The sequence below is a fragment of the Lepisma saccharinum genome, chromosome 29 (assembly GCF_977018435.1).
Source record: "Lepisma saccharinum chromosome 29, izLepSacc3.1, whole genome shotgun sequence".
NCBI lineage: Eukaryota > Metazoa > Arthropoda > Insecta > Zygentoma > Lepismatidae > Lepisma > Lepisma saccharinum.
In genome coordinates this window covers 33,147,248-33,160,721 of record NC_139257.1, presented here as the reverse complement: position 1 = coordinate 33,160,721, position 13,474 = coordinate 33,147,248, and the positions used below count along the sequence as shown (strand labels likewise).

General features: G+C 35.4%; 1 protein-coding gene across 1 annotated transcript in view; it reads left to right on the top strand.

Moving 5' to 3' along the window:
* Nucleotides 1–9,662, top strand: part of LOC145981336 (S1 RNA-binding domain-containing protein 1-like) — a 61,214-nt gene extending 51,552 nt beyond the window's left edge. The window contains exons 15-16 of the mRNA XM_083114552.1: nt 5,382–5,552; nt 8,506–9,662. Coding sequence (XP_082970678.1) covers nt 5,382–5,552; nt 8,506–8,699 — 365 coding nt within the window. The 3' untranslated portion in view covers nt 8,700–9,662. The remainder of the gene's footprint in view (nt 1–5,381; nt 5,553–8,505) is intronic.
* Nucleotides 9,663–13,474: the final 3,812 nt, after the last annotated feature.

The window sequence follows — 13,474 nt, the reverse complement described above, 5'->3', positions numbered from 1 at the left end:
TTGCATGATTGCCTGCCTGTATTCTTTCCTTTATTACTTTACTCATATCATTATCATTATATACCATTGCCTGCAGATATTTAAAACAAGGGACTCCTTCAAACATATTCTCTCCAATTGTTAGATCTTGAGGTACTCTTCTGATCTGAGAGTACTTTGTCTCTTTTTTTTTTCATTTACAGTAAGCCCCATTTTTATTGCTTCTCCTTCCATTTGCTCATAAATTTGTTTAAGTGTACTTATTGTTCTAGAAATGATTCTAATATTAGGGCCTCCCGATGGCGCAGTGGTAGCGACGTTGCCTTGTAATCAAGGAATCCTGGGTTCTATACCCTGGGGAGGCACATATTGGTTCGGATCCCACTTGAAACTGTAGGTCCAGTCACGATTATCCTTACTGTGCATAAAGTGGACTTAAAACACCAAATCAATCAATCAATGATTGTAATATCATCTGCATATGTGCAGATTTGACTAGACTTTCCAAACATTGGTCAACTACATTTATTACTTTGTGCAATGCCAGATGAAATAATACTGCCGAAAGGCCATCCCCTTGTTTCACTCCCGTGTTGAATTCAAATTCTTCGCTCAGTTTACTACAAACTTTTACTCTTGCCTCAGTACCTCTCATAGTCATTCTTATTAGTCTTATTATTTTGAGGGGAATAATATACTCGTCAAGTACCTTAAACATTTCATTCCGATTAACACTGTCAGAACGCCTGCCTGAAGTCAACAAATAAAAAATGCAAATGCACGTCATGTTCATAAAACTTTTCCATCATCTGTCTAATTATAAAAATCTGATCAGTAGTGCTTCTGCCAGGGCGAAATCCACATTGGTACTTTCCCAGTATATCTTCTGTGTAACATTTTATTCTCTCAGTGTTCAATCCTGACAGGATCTTATAGACCACACTAAGAAGTGTTATGCATCTGTAATTTCCACATATTAATTTATCACCTTTCGTATACATTGGGCATATTATTCCAGATTTCCAATTCTGGGGCATTGTTTCGTTTTCCTATATCATTACAATCAATCTATGTATTGCTGCCAACAATGTGTTACCACCAAGTTTAATAAGTTCTATTATCACTTCATCCTTGCCTGTAGCTCTATTATTACTTATTTTCTTCATTACAAATTCAACTTCTTCAATACTAGGTACTTGTACTTCATGATCATCCCTATTTCCTATATTCCTATTATACTGCTCTTCTTTTTGGTCTTCCACTTTATTCAAAATCTCTTTAAAGTGCTCTGTCCATCTGTTGAGTCTGATTCTCTTCTACAATTACTTCCCCATTCTTATTCTAACATTCTTCTATTCTTGGCTCAAATCCTATTCTCATTCTATCTATTGCTCTATAGAATTTTCTTATTTCACTTTGTTGATTTAATTCTTCTATTTCTTGCATCTTCTTTCTATACATCATTTTCTTATTTTCTTTGCATACTCTATGTGCTTTCCTTCTTAATTCCTCATACCTCTCAGCATTACTTTGAGTTTCCCTCTGTAGCATTCTCTCTCTAGCTTTATTCTTCTCATGTATAACCTGTCTGCTCTCTTCATCAAACCACTCATTCCTTTTAGTTTTCTCTTGTCCAAAAGTATCTTGTGCTACCTCCTTTATCACTCCTTCTATTATTTCCCATTCTTCCTCAACCACTCGTAGTCTGTTATTCTCTTTCTCCTTCAGTTTACTCTGTACCTTACTTACATATTCACTAATAACTTCTTCGTCTTTAATTTTTTTCATGTTCCACTTCTTTCTCTTGGCCATCTCGTTTCTTTGCACCGCTATCAATTTTTCCCTCATTACTACTTTTATCAGGTAGCAACTTGTCTCATCAATAATTGATGAGGCATGACGTGCATTAACCAGTATATGATCAATCTGGCTTATTGTTCCGTTAGGTGCCTTCCATGTTCCTAAGTGAATTCATTTATGTTTGAAACAGGTACTTGTTATGAACATGTTGATCCTGACAGCAAACTGGCAAAGAAGGTTCCCATTCTCATGGAGAGTATGACGGCCTGCAACCCCTTCCTGATACTCGTCCTTTCCTATCTGAGCATTAAAGTCGTTAAATATGGTTAGCATGTCATACTTTTAGATCTTCCCACATGCTTGTTCCAGATTGTCATAGAACTCTTCTTTCTCCTTCTCATCTTTCTCTTCTGTAGGGGCATGTGCATTTATAATTGCTATGTTTCTAAATCTTTCTCTCAACCGTATTCTACACATCCTTTCATTAATTGGTTCAAATTCCAGAAGACTTTTTCTCATCTTTTTGGTTATTATAAAGCCTACACCGAATTGTCTGGTCCTCCTCTCTGGTCCACTATAAAGTAATGTGTACCCTGGCTTATCAATTCTTCCTTGCTCTTGCCATCTAATTTCCTGAAAGACTAAGAGAAAGCCCATTTGAAGATTCCGATTCTGTGCTGTCACAATATTTCGACCAAATAGTGTATTGTCTGATAATTGACCTGCCATAACTATCCACCGCCTTCTTCTTGGATCAAGAGAGGGACAGAAAGAACTAGACGAGAACCATGTACAGCCGATGTTTATGCAATTGAAAGAACATTCAGAGAACAGATACAGTAGAGTATGGATTAGTACAGGTAACAAAGACCCTACAGTCGCTTGAACCAATGCACACATGATGTGCGTCACTATAGAGCAATGCGTGTACCAATAGAACATAACACCATTAAGCCTTGTTTCCATGATAAGAAAAACTCAATATGCTGACCAAGGCAGTAATTTATTTTATTATAAAACATAAACAAAACTTAATGTTTCAACCTTCATATATATATATACAAACAAACAAACAAACAAACAAACATACATACATACATACATACATACATACATACATACATACATACATACATACATACATACATACATACATACATACATACATACATACATACATACATACATACATACATACATACATACATACATACATACATACATACATACATACATACATACATACATACATACATACATACATACATACATACATACATACATACATACATACATACATACATACATACATACATACATACATACATACATACATACATACATACATACATACATACATACATACATACATACATACATACATACATACATACATACATACATACATACATACATACATACATACATACATACATACATACATACATACATACATACATACATACATACATACATACATACATACATACATACATACATACATACATACATACATACATACATACATACATACATACATACATACATACATACATACATACATACATACATACATACATACATACATACATACATACATACATACATACATACATACATACATACATACATACATACATACATACATACATACATACATACATACATACATACATACATACATACATACATACATACATACATACATACATACATACATACATACATACATACATACATACATACATACATACATACATACATACATACATACATACATACATACATACATACATACATACATACATACATACATACATACATACATACATACATACATACATACATACATACATACATACATACATACATACATACATACATACATACATACATACATACATACATACATACATACATACATACATACATACATACATACATACATACATACATACATACATACATACATACATACATACATACATACATACATACATACATACATACATACATACATACATACATACATACATACATACATACATACATACATACATACATACATACATACATACATACATACATACATACATACATACATACATACATACATACATACATACATACATACAGACACACACACACACACACACACACACACACACACACACACACACACACACACACACACACACACACACACACACACACACACACACACACACACACACACACACACACACACATATATATATACACACATACACACACACATACATACATACATACACACATACATACATACATACATTCATTCATTCATTCATTACTCCCCTCCAGACTATTAGAAAGTTGTTCTGGAACATTCTAGCATGTGGCTTTCCCTTGTCAACTGTACTTTCACCTAAAAAGCTAAACATATTTACTCCCATCTAGAATGTGCTTGGGCTCTTTATCTTGCGCTCTTTTTCCTTCATTCTTCTTCCTCCTTCTTCTCATGTTTCTCTGTTGTCCTTTCCACTCTTTCTAACATCTTCTTCCATTCTTTGTTTAACTTCAGTCCCCCATTCCAGTTCATTGTGTCTTCTTCTTCACCTTTCTTGCCTTTGCCATCTAATTTCCTGAAGGAAAGCCACCTGCTAGAATGTTCCAGAACAACTTTCTGATAGTCTGGAGGGGAGTAATGTTTGTGTATATATATCGTCCTGTTGTGTACCTTGTTACATTTGTACTTGGTGCAGAGTCTGAAGAAGACCTTGCTAGAAGGTTGAAACGTTACGTTTAGTTTATGTTTTATAATAAAATAAATTACTGCCTTGGTCAGCATATTGAGTTTTTTCCATAGAACAGCTCAGAAACGGACATGGTCACAGCAGTAACTCGCCCCTAGTATGGTGTGTGATCTCGAACGTCCAACACCGCTGCACATCTGTGTGTCATGGACTCGATGAGGTGATCGATGAGAGGTTGGAGGATTCCTCGCCACTCTTCACTTTGGGCATTTTCAGCTCTGGAAGAGTTGAGGGAGGTGCCATCCTACCTAGAATGTGTCTGCCAAGTGCATCCCAAACATTCTCTATGGGATTTAAATCCATTAATCACGGTGGCAACTCCATACTCACTATTCCCTCGTCCTCTGGCACGTTGTGCACTAACAGAACTCTGTGAGGACGAGCATTATCGCCGATGAAAAGTAAACTATCACCTATTGCATCTGTGCACGGCATGGCAAGAGGTCTGAGGTTCTCATCACCATATCTAAGGGCCGTCAAACTGACATTTTGGATGACGTGGATGTCCGTACGTCCCACAATTTTGATTCCAACCCACAAAATCATTCCACCACCTCCATTTTAGAATGTTTCTTGAACAACAACCACTGTGCCATCGGGGAGGCCCTGGATACATTGAATCAGTAAATTATTGGCAAATGATGAGTCACCGAGATCTATGGGCAAATAAAGTAATTTTTTTCACAAAATTATATAATTTCATAAAAAGATAATCCAATCATGTTTGTGCTATGAATTCAGAGAATGTAATAGGGATATGTCTGCTAGCTTTCAAGAACGTTTGCATTTATACGGTGTTTTTTGTAGGTATAGGAGCATTATCTACTGAACTTGGTGTATCGGAGCCAGCTTTAACAACCATTGTTGAAGGACTTCAGCAGCCTTTGGATCACGATTTTCGGAACAGTTTTCAGAAGCCTCTTTTTCGCCAGGGGCTAGTTAATTTTGCAAAATTGCAAGTCAATGATACTCTGACAGGTATGATAAAGTCTTATCCTTCTATTCTCTATTTTCAGTATCTCCTCTGACATTGTAGAAATTGTAATTTCTTATCCACTTCAGTGACTGAGTACGTTAAGTGGTCAACTTTCAATCTCACCACAAAAGTTCCAAAGTTCAAATCCTGGCATGGGTATTTTTTTTATGTCTGGCAGACACAAAAAATAAACTTTTACTTTGGTAGTGAATAAAATATTACGCTGATACAGAGCATTCGAAAAGTCCCCGCACTCAAAGTTTGAGAATTTTTGCTTGTACAAGGTGCATTCGATATATAACCAGAATTTTGTAATAGCGTCACTCACCGTTGAACAGAGTTGCTTTATTCATGTTAATTTTCGAAGTAGTCCCCTTCTTGATCGATGCACTTCTGCCAACGGGCCACCAGCGAGTTAATGCCCTTCTAAAAAAAATATTTTGTTTGACCTGTCAACCAGGAATGTGTCGCCCTTTGATCAGATGCAAAGCGTTTCCCGGAAAGAGCCACCTTGAGAGGTCCAAAGAGCCAATAATTGCTGGGTGCTAAGTCCGGTGAATAAGGGGGATGTGCTATAACTTCCATACATAAGTCCTCAATGGTTTGAACAGTCGCAGCAGCAGTATGTGGACCGGCGTTGTCATGTTGCAAGCAAATTCCTTTCGAGACAAGTCTAGGATGTTTTCGTCTTTTTGCTGGCTTCAAACGATCCCGCAGTAAAGCACAATATGATTCACTGTTCACTGTCGTACCTCTGGTTATTGGATCTTCACGAATGACTGTTTCAACGGCGTTCCACATGCCTTCAGTCGTAACCGTGAACAATCGGTCAACATGTGGTTTGTCTTCCACACCGCTTTTGAACTTACTCACCCACTCGTACATTTGGCATTTAGCCAAACACTTGTCACTGTAAATTATAGTCATTCGTCGATAAATTTCAGCCAGGTTTACACCCTCCAAATGCAGAAAACGTATCACTGATCTCATCTCTGCTTTCGTACACTCGGTGACGAACACAATGATGTCAATCTACGGGGCTTCCGCAGTTAACGCAGGGATTTTGCATCACATGCTATGGGGCATTCGCAGTTAATACAAGGGTACTTCCTAGAACAAGCGTATGAAGTTTCGTGATTGTGGACTTATTACAGAAGATTTTATTGCAAAATTCTCATTATATATTGAATGCCCCATGTAATTTATTGAACTTCTCAATGTAATTAATACGTACATTTGTTAACTATGTCCTTAAATAAATAAAAAAAAAAAATAAAAAAAAAATAAATTAAAAAAAAAAAATTAAACTAAATGTGAGAAATACTGCAATCTCTGCGGTCAGTAACACACTGGAAAGATGGCGAACCACTTTGCACGTGTTGAAATACACAGAAAGAAAACTGAAACAATCATCCATTGCAGTTTTACCTGGTGTCATATCATCGGGAAATAGACTTCTCTATTTCTCAACACATCATTCATGTGACATAATCAAAACATGCTTCCAACATAGTGATTTGCTGTGTGTCTAAAGCTGGATGCCCACTGAGATGCGGATAAACGCAGCAACGGAATGCAACAAACCCGTTTCCGGCATCTCAGTGGGAGTTAACCTTTAAGATAACCTGCAGACTTCTGGTATGGAAATTCTGTGCTTCAGTCCCACGTGTTTCCCTGTAGTGGGCGTTACACCATTTGATTTCAATAGAAGCAGACAACATAAGCTCTGTTGCTGCATTTCTCTGCATATCAGTGGGCGATGTGCTTAAAAGGCATTTTTGACAAACTGTGATGGTAAATCTCACACCGAGGACTGTAACAGCAGCACTGCTCTTAATATATCAAACTTGTTCTTCAAGGTCATAGCAGTTCCTATTGGCAGGCTTGCTAACTTATCCAGATGAATGCCTTAGTAGCTTTTTTCAAGTATGTGTGTGGGGATTTTTTTAACCTTTTTTTTTTTATTATTTCAAGTATGAGTGCAGGACTTTTCGAATGCTTTTTTTTTCTTCGAAGTATAAGTGCGGGACTTTTTGAATGCACTGTATATAGGGCTGAGCTGATACCAATTGACCCAATACTCTTACTGATTCTCACAATAACAATATTGGAAATTTGATACAAATTTGTCGGAGACAAAATTAAGGTTTCATAGTAAAGAATATTTATAAATTTTAAAATAGTGTTTCATTCGAAATGTATCGACGTACCAGAGTTTTTCTTTAAAATATTCATAATTTTACATAACATTTTTTTATTGGGAAATGAGAGATGCGGTAGTAAATACAGAGGAACTAGTACTAACTTTTTCCGCGAACTTCGCAACAAGTTCCAATGAGGATTGTGACAGTGGCCACTGAAATTGATAGAACTAAGAAAAAAACAATTTCGCAGAAAAAGTGAGTACTAATTCCTCTGCATTTATGATTTTTGAATCACAAAATCCATTTCTTCCTGGAATGCAGTAGCTAAAAAAAAAATATATGTTATGTAGAATTTCCAGGATCTTTAAACTCCATTAAAGTTTCATGCTGCATTCTTGCAGAATAGGCAAAGCACCCAAACTCTGAAAAAAATATCAGCCAGTATTGGTGATTGATTTCAACAGAAACTTTTCAATACTGATAACACTGATATTGGCTGACTCAGTGGTGTATACAGTGGAGCCTCAATTTTATGCTTTTCAGGAGACCAAGCTAAAAAAAAAAACTTAAAAAGTTGGAAAATGTAAAATCGAGGAAAATTTTATAACCTTTTGCTATGTTGGGAATAATGCAGGAACATAAAATCGGAGCTCCATTGTAATTATTAATTTTATCAGAGATAGGCAGCATTCCTTTCTTTTTACTATTATTTGCTTGTGCGAAAAATTATCAAATTGCTTCATTAATATTTTTTTTGAAACTAGCATAATGAAAAGTTGTGTAGTTTCAATAGAAATGCTTTGTATTACAGGTCGAGTTGACAATGTTACACCATTCGGAGCATTTGTAGATGTTGGAGTAGGAATCTCAGGATTCATTGATACAGGCACTACTAAACAGCATAAAATATGTGTCGGAGACAAAATTAAGGTTTATGTAAAACGAATCCAGAGAGAGAGGAAGCAGATATCTCTTGGGTTCATCTCCAAATTAAAATTTACATAGTGCAATGTGTATGGAAATCAATCATGTATTCATCTTCATTATCTGTCTCTTATTTTTTTTATCACTCATACACCAGTACAAGAAGTTTTGCTTTATTCTACAAAGGGAATCAAGAATTTTATTTAACTTTTTATTTTTGTATTGTGATGAAAGTGTGCAATGAAACAACCAGGTTACTTTTCGTGCATTGGTAAAACCTGGGAACTAAGTTGTATTTTTTTGGAAACATTATTTCACTCAAGATGTTGGCCATAATGCTTTTATTTTTTACCTGGTGTGTGAAATTATATTTTGATCTCCATTACTCATACTTTCTTCATACTAAGTTGTTATAGTCTGTACGATAATGTAAAGAAAACTGTAAATTACTGTATAATATACAATCCTGTATGTAATGCGTAATGTATAGATCAAGACTTGTTTACCTAGTGAAGATAAATGATAATTTGGAAAGAAAGTATTTGGTCTATATTGTCTTGCAAATATGGTTTTTATTTTATATACTTTTAATACAAAAGATTGCAATTACACGGCAACTCATGAAAAGTATTCTGCTGACTGTTAATTTAGTTGCCACTAATGCAGGTGAATCTGAAATATATATATAAAATGATGTACGAATATGGTATCTCATGTTCTGTGCTTGCTTCAGTTGGAAAGTGGCTATAACTGGTTCATTAATGAACTAAAACTGGTTTAAAATTTAGAACTGGTAGGAAAAAAATCATCTCATATCAAAATATTATGAAAAAAAGAAACATCTGATGCGTTTACATCTAATTATGTTGTTCCTATTTCCCTTTGAAATATATATGTAACTTATGATGCTATATGGCAAATATGGAACGGTTACTTGATTGTATATTGATGGGAATAAAAAGAACCGCTCTTTCAGGTTTATGTTGGCAAGTTTATTATGCCATGATGTGATTTGTAAGGAAGCCATATTTCCAGCAATAAATAATGAAGGAAAAAACATTGTTTGCAGTTATTGCACATGTACAAAAATTGCATGAAGCAGTTATCCTAGTTTATTTGCAGGTTGTAAAAAAAAATATTGAAATTTCTACAGCTTACATCTTGTCCCAAAATACAATCTTGCATCGTGTACTGTCACTATCACGTGATTTGTCTTGTCTGAAGAAAATATAAATTAGGTATATTATGGTGTGTTAAAATGCTATCATAATATCCTGACTTTACATATTTTGAAAGTTACGAAAATGTCAGTTCTATTTACAATAATTGGTAAAATCACAAATATGTCGAGTAAGAAATTAATGAACTGCTGTGGAAAATGCTCTGTTGAATGCAGCTGCGGTCTAGTTAAAAGTTCCAAGTCTACTTTCCAAACAAGGCAACTTGTGCAGAACAAAACATTATCTTTGCATCTTCCAGCTGCTCATTTCAAACACCATGGATGATACAAATGCTAATAAATAGGATATGGACAGAGGTTGGAAGTAGCGCGCTACTTGTAGCGTCGCTACTGTAGCTAGCTACAAAATTTGTAGCGGTAGCTGTAGCGGCACTACCTTTTTTTTAAATTGTAGTTGTAGCGAAGCTACAAAATTCCTGTAGTTGTAGCGAAAATTTCATGCAAATACTAATAACCTAGATTATAAATATCTTTATAACGCAGATTATAGATATCTGCGTAATTTATTTCATTAGCATCTGAATAATTCTAATATCCAGATAAGTAACTGGCATACATGAATATATTCCGGCTAATAGCCATTTATTTTATCTGCATCGCTATTTTGGGGGAGAATCATGCCCCATTTGCGCCACCCCTGGAACAAATCCTGTGGATATCGATGACGTAACACACAGCAAAATATCGATATTTACTGTGTAAAACTCAACTTACAGTGCAAAACGAGGGATCCATTTCCTACTAATCTGACAAAGCAATATAGTGCCAGCAATCAATGGTTCAGTACGTTAACAGCATTGATCATTGTCAGCGTATAGGATCACACCGGCAAGAAATTATTGTTACAAGAACGATAGGGTTTCTGGAATTACAATTATTTTGGTCATAATGTTTGTTCGCAAATTTTAAAACAACAATATGTTTAGAACACTTGGGTTTACACATCAGTTTCCTCAATATATTTTATCATATTGTAAAAAGAACGTACAAGTTATTGACTTTCCTGCAGAAATGAATTTTCTTTGTTAATACACAGTTTTCAAATTTATGTGTTTTTCCTACTTTTGCGTCCCTTTTCTGTAACTTTTTCTAATTATGGCAATGAGGATGCATTGTTTTAGTTATTTTCTTATCTATGGCCATTTTCTGCCGCTTTTGGCTAATTGAGAGAATGATGAATGATGAGCAGTGGGGGGAATGTATGAGCAGGAGGTTCCCAACCTCCCAACTAGGCATCTTTCCTAGTATTTGTTTTGAGTCCACTTTATGCACAGATCAGCTGATCGAGACTGATATGAACCACCATGTACCCTCCGCTGGGTATCGCACCTGGGGCCCTTTACGTAAAGAAATTGCTCCACCTGTTTCTCATTTATACCATTAGAAGCATTCCCCAGCTATCCTCAAGGTTCGAGCAAATATCCACCTTCCCTCAAATAACATTCTGTTTAAGTTAAGAAGATTAAATGGCTAAATATCACTTTTATTTTCTTCCCATTTTGCGCAATACGTTATAGTTAATTTCGATACATGTGATATTCTTCCAATTAATTTTAAAAGAAAGTATGTCGCAAATATTTTTGATAGACAATAAGAACATCACGGATACGTGTAAGACCTAGTTTTTTGAATTGATATGCTACTTACAAAGGTACTTTATTCTCAAACACTTTATTAAAAATATGTAACTGAAGTAACACTGCTATAAAAATTATAGAATGAAGAGAATCATGGTAATAAATAACAGAATCTATTTCTCAGTAGGTACAACTATCATATTAGGGCTTCTTTTGAATAGTCATATAGTTGTTTTAAGTTTTTAATACAGAAGTAGCGAGTAGCGAACAGGAGTAGCGTAGCGAGCTACTTTATGGTAAATGTAGCTGAAGCTGTAGCGAAGCTACATTTTGGAAGAGTAGCTGTAGATGTAGCGAAGCTACTTTTAAAATGTAGCGTTCTGATCACTGGATATGGAGTAAATCAAAACGGATTTCAATACTTTGTGCAAAACATTTTAACACAATTAGTGCACATGGAAAGGAAAATTAGAAATGTGGGCTCAACATGTGAAGACACACACACAAAAACTGTAATTCAATTTCTCCCAAACTCTTTGTAACATTACTCGCATGAAATTTTGTATTCCCACGTTGCACAATGTAATGGTTATTTCCTATTAATTTCGAACACACACTGTCTTCATTCACTCAAGGTATGGCGTCTTAGTGGGTGATGTGCTTAAAAGGCATTGTTATTGTTGACAAACTGTGATTGTACGTCTCACACTGAGGACTGGAACAGCAGCACTGCTCTAAATATGAAAAACTCAATATGCTGACCAAGGCAGACATTTATTTTATTATAAAACATAAATAAACTTAACGTTTCAACCTTCTAACAAGGTCTTCTTCAGATTCTGCACAAAGTACAAATGTAACAAGGTACAAAAAAGGATATATATACACAAACATTACTCCCCTCCAGACTATTAGAAAGTTGTTCTGGAACATTCTAGCAGGTGGCTTTCACTTGTCAACTGTATTCACACCTAAAAGGCTAACATATTTTCTTCCATCCAGAATGTGGTTGGACTCTTTATCTCACACTCTTTTTCCTTCATTCCACTCTTTCTAAACTTCTTCCATTCTTTGTTTATCTTCAGTCCCCCATTCCAGTTCATTGTGTCTTCTTCCACTTTCTTCTCTATTTCCTTGGCCTCCTTCCATTTTCTCACTAGCATTCTCTTCTCCCTTCCTATCTGCTTAGCCTCATCCCACTCTGTCACGTCCTGTTTCTCTCGTGTGTTTAAATATCGCATTTCTCTCTCTTTTTACGTCGTACATCATCCATCCCTATGTTTCAACCTGCCTTTCAGCCTCTTTTTAGTTTCTCCTTTGTACACACACACTGACATTCTGTACACTTCACTTCATAGATAATCCCTTCCTCTTCTGTGTTTTCCTTTTTCTTGTTTGCATTCTTCGCTATTCTTAAGATGATTCTCCCTTTGTACTTGGTGCTCTAACTATAACAAACTTGTTCTTCAAGGTCCAGATGCCGTACCATTAGTGAATCAAGACAGACTCTCTTTGAAATTAATAGGAAATAGCCTTTAAATTGTGCAATGCGGAAATACAAAATTTTACATAATTTTTAAACACTATTTACCGCATCCACCATGAATTTCTGTAACATGTTTTGAATCAATTTGTGCGATGGCAGCCGTGATAATAGTAACACCACTTTTAATGCTATTTGACCTGCAAGTGTCTATTACACATTGAACATTTCTAATCTAATCTAATCTCTGGGATGAAAATATCTTTTAGCAAAACTGCTGTGTTGCATCAAGTTTTATAAAAAAAAAGTTTGAACTTGGGAACATCATGTTGATTTACCTTGCATCTGTTGTTGAATTGTTATCTTAAGTCCACTTATGCACAGATAGGCTAATAACTGGGCCCTCGCAATGTATCAAACCCAGGACCCCTTGGTTAGAAAGCGATGACAGATTTACACCATTTACTGTACATCAATTTGAACTGGTTTGAAAGAGAATTTTTCACTACCATTAAATACAACCACGTTTTAGATATGCAAAGGAAAGATAGTAAAA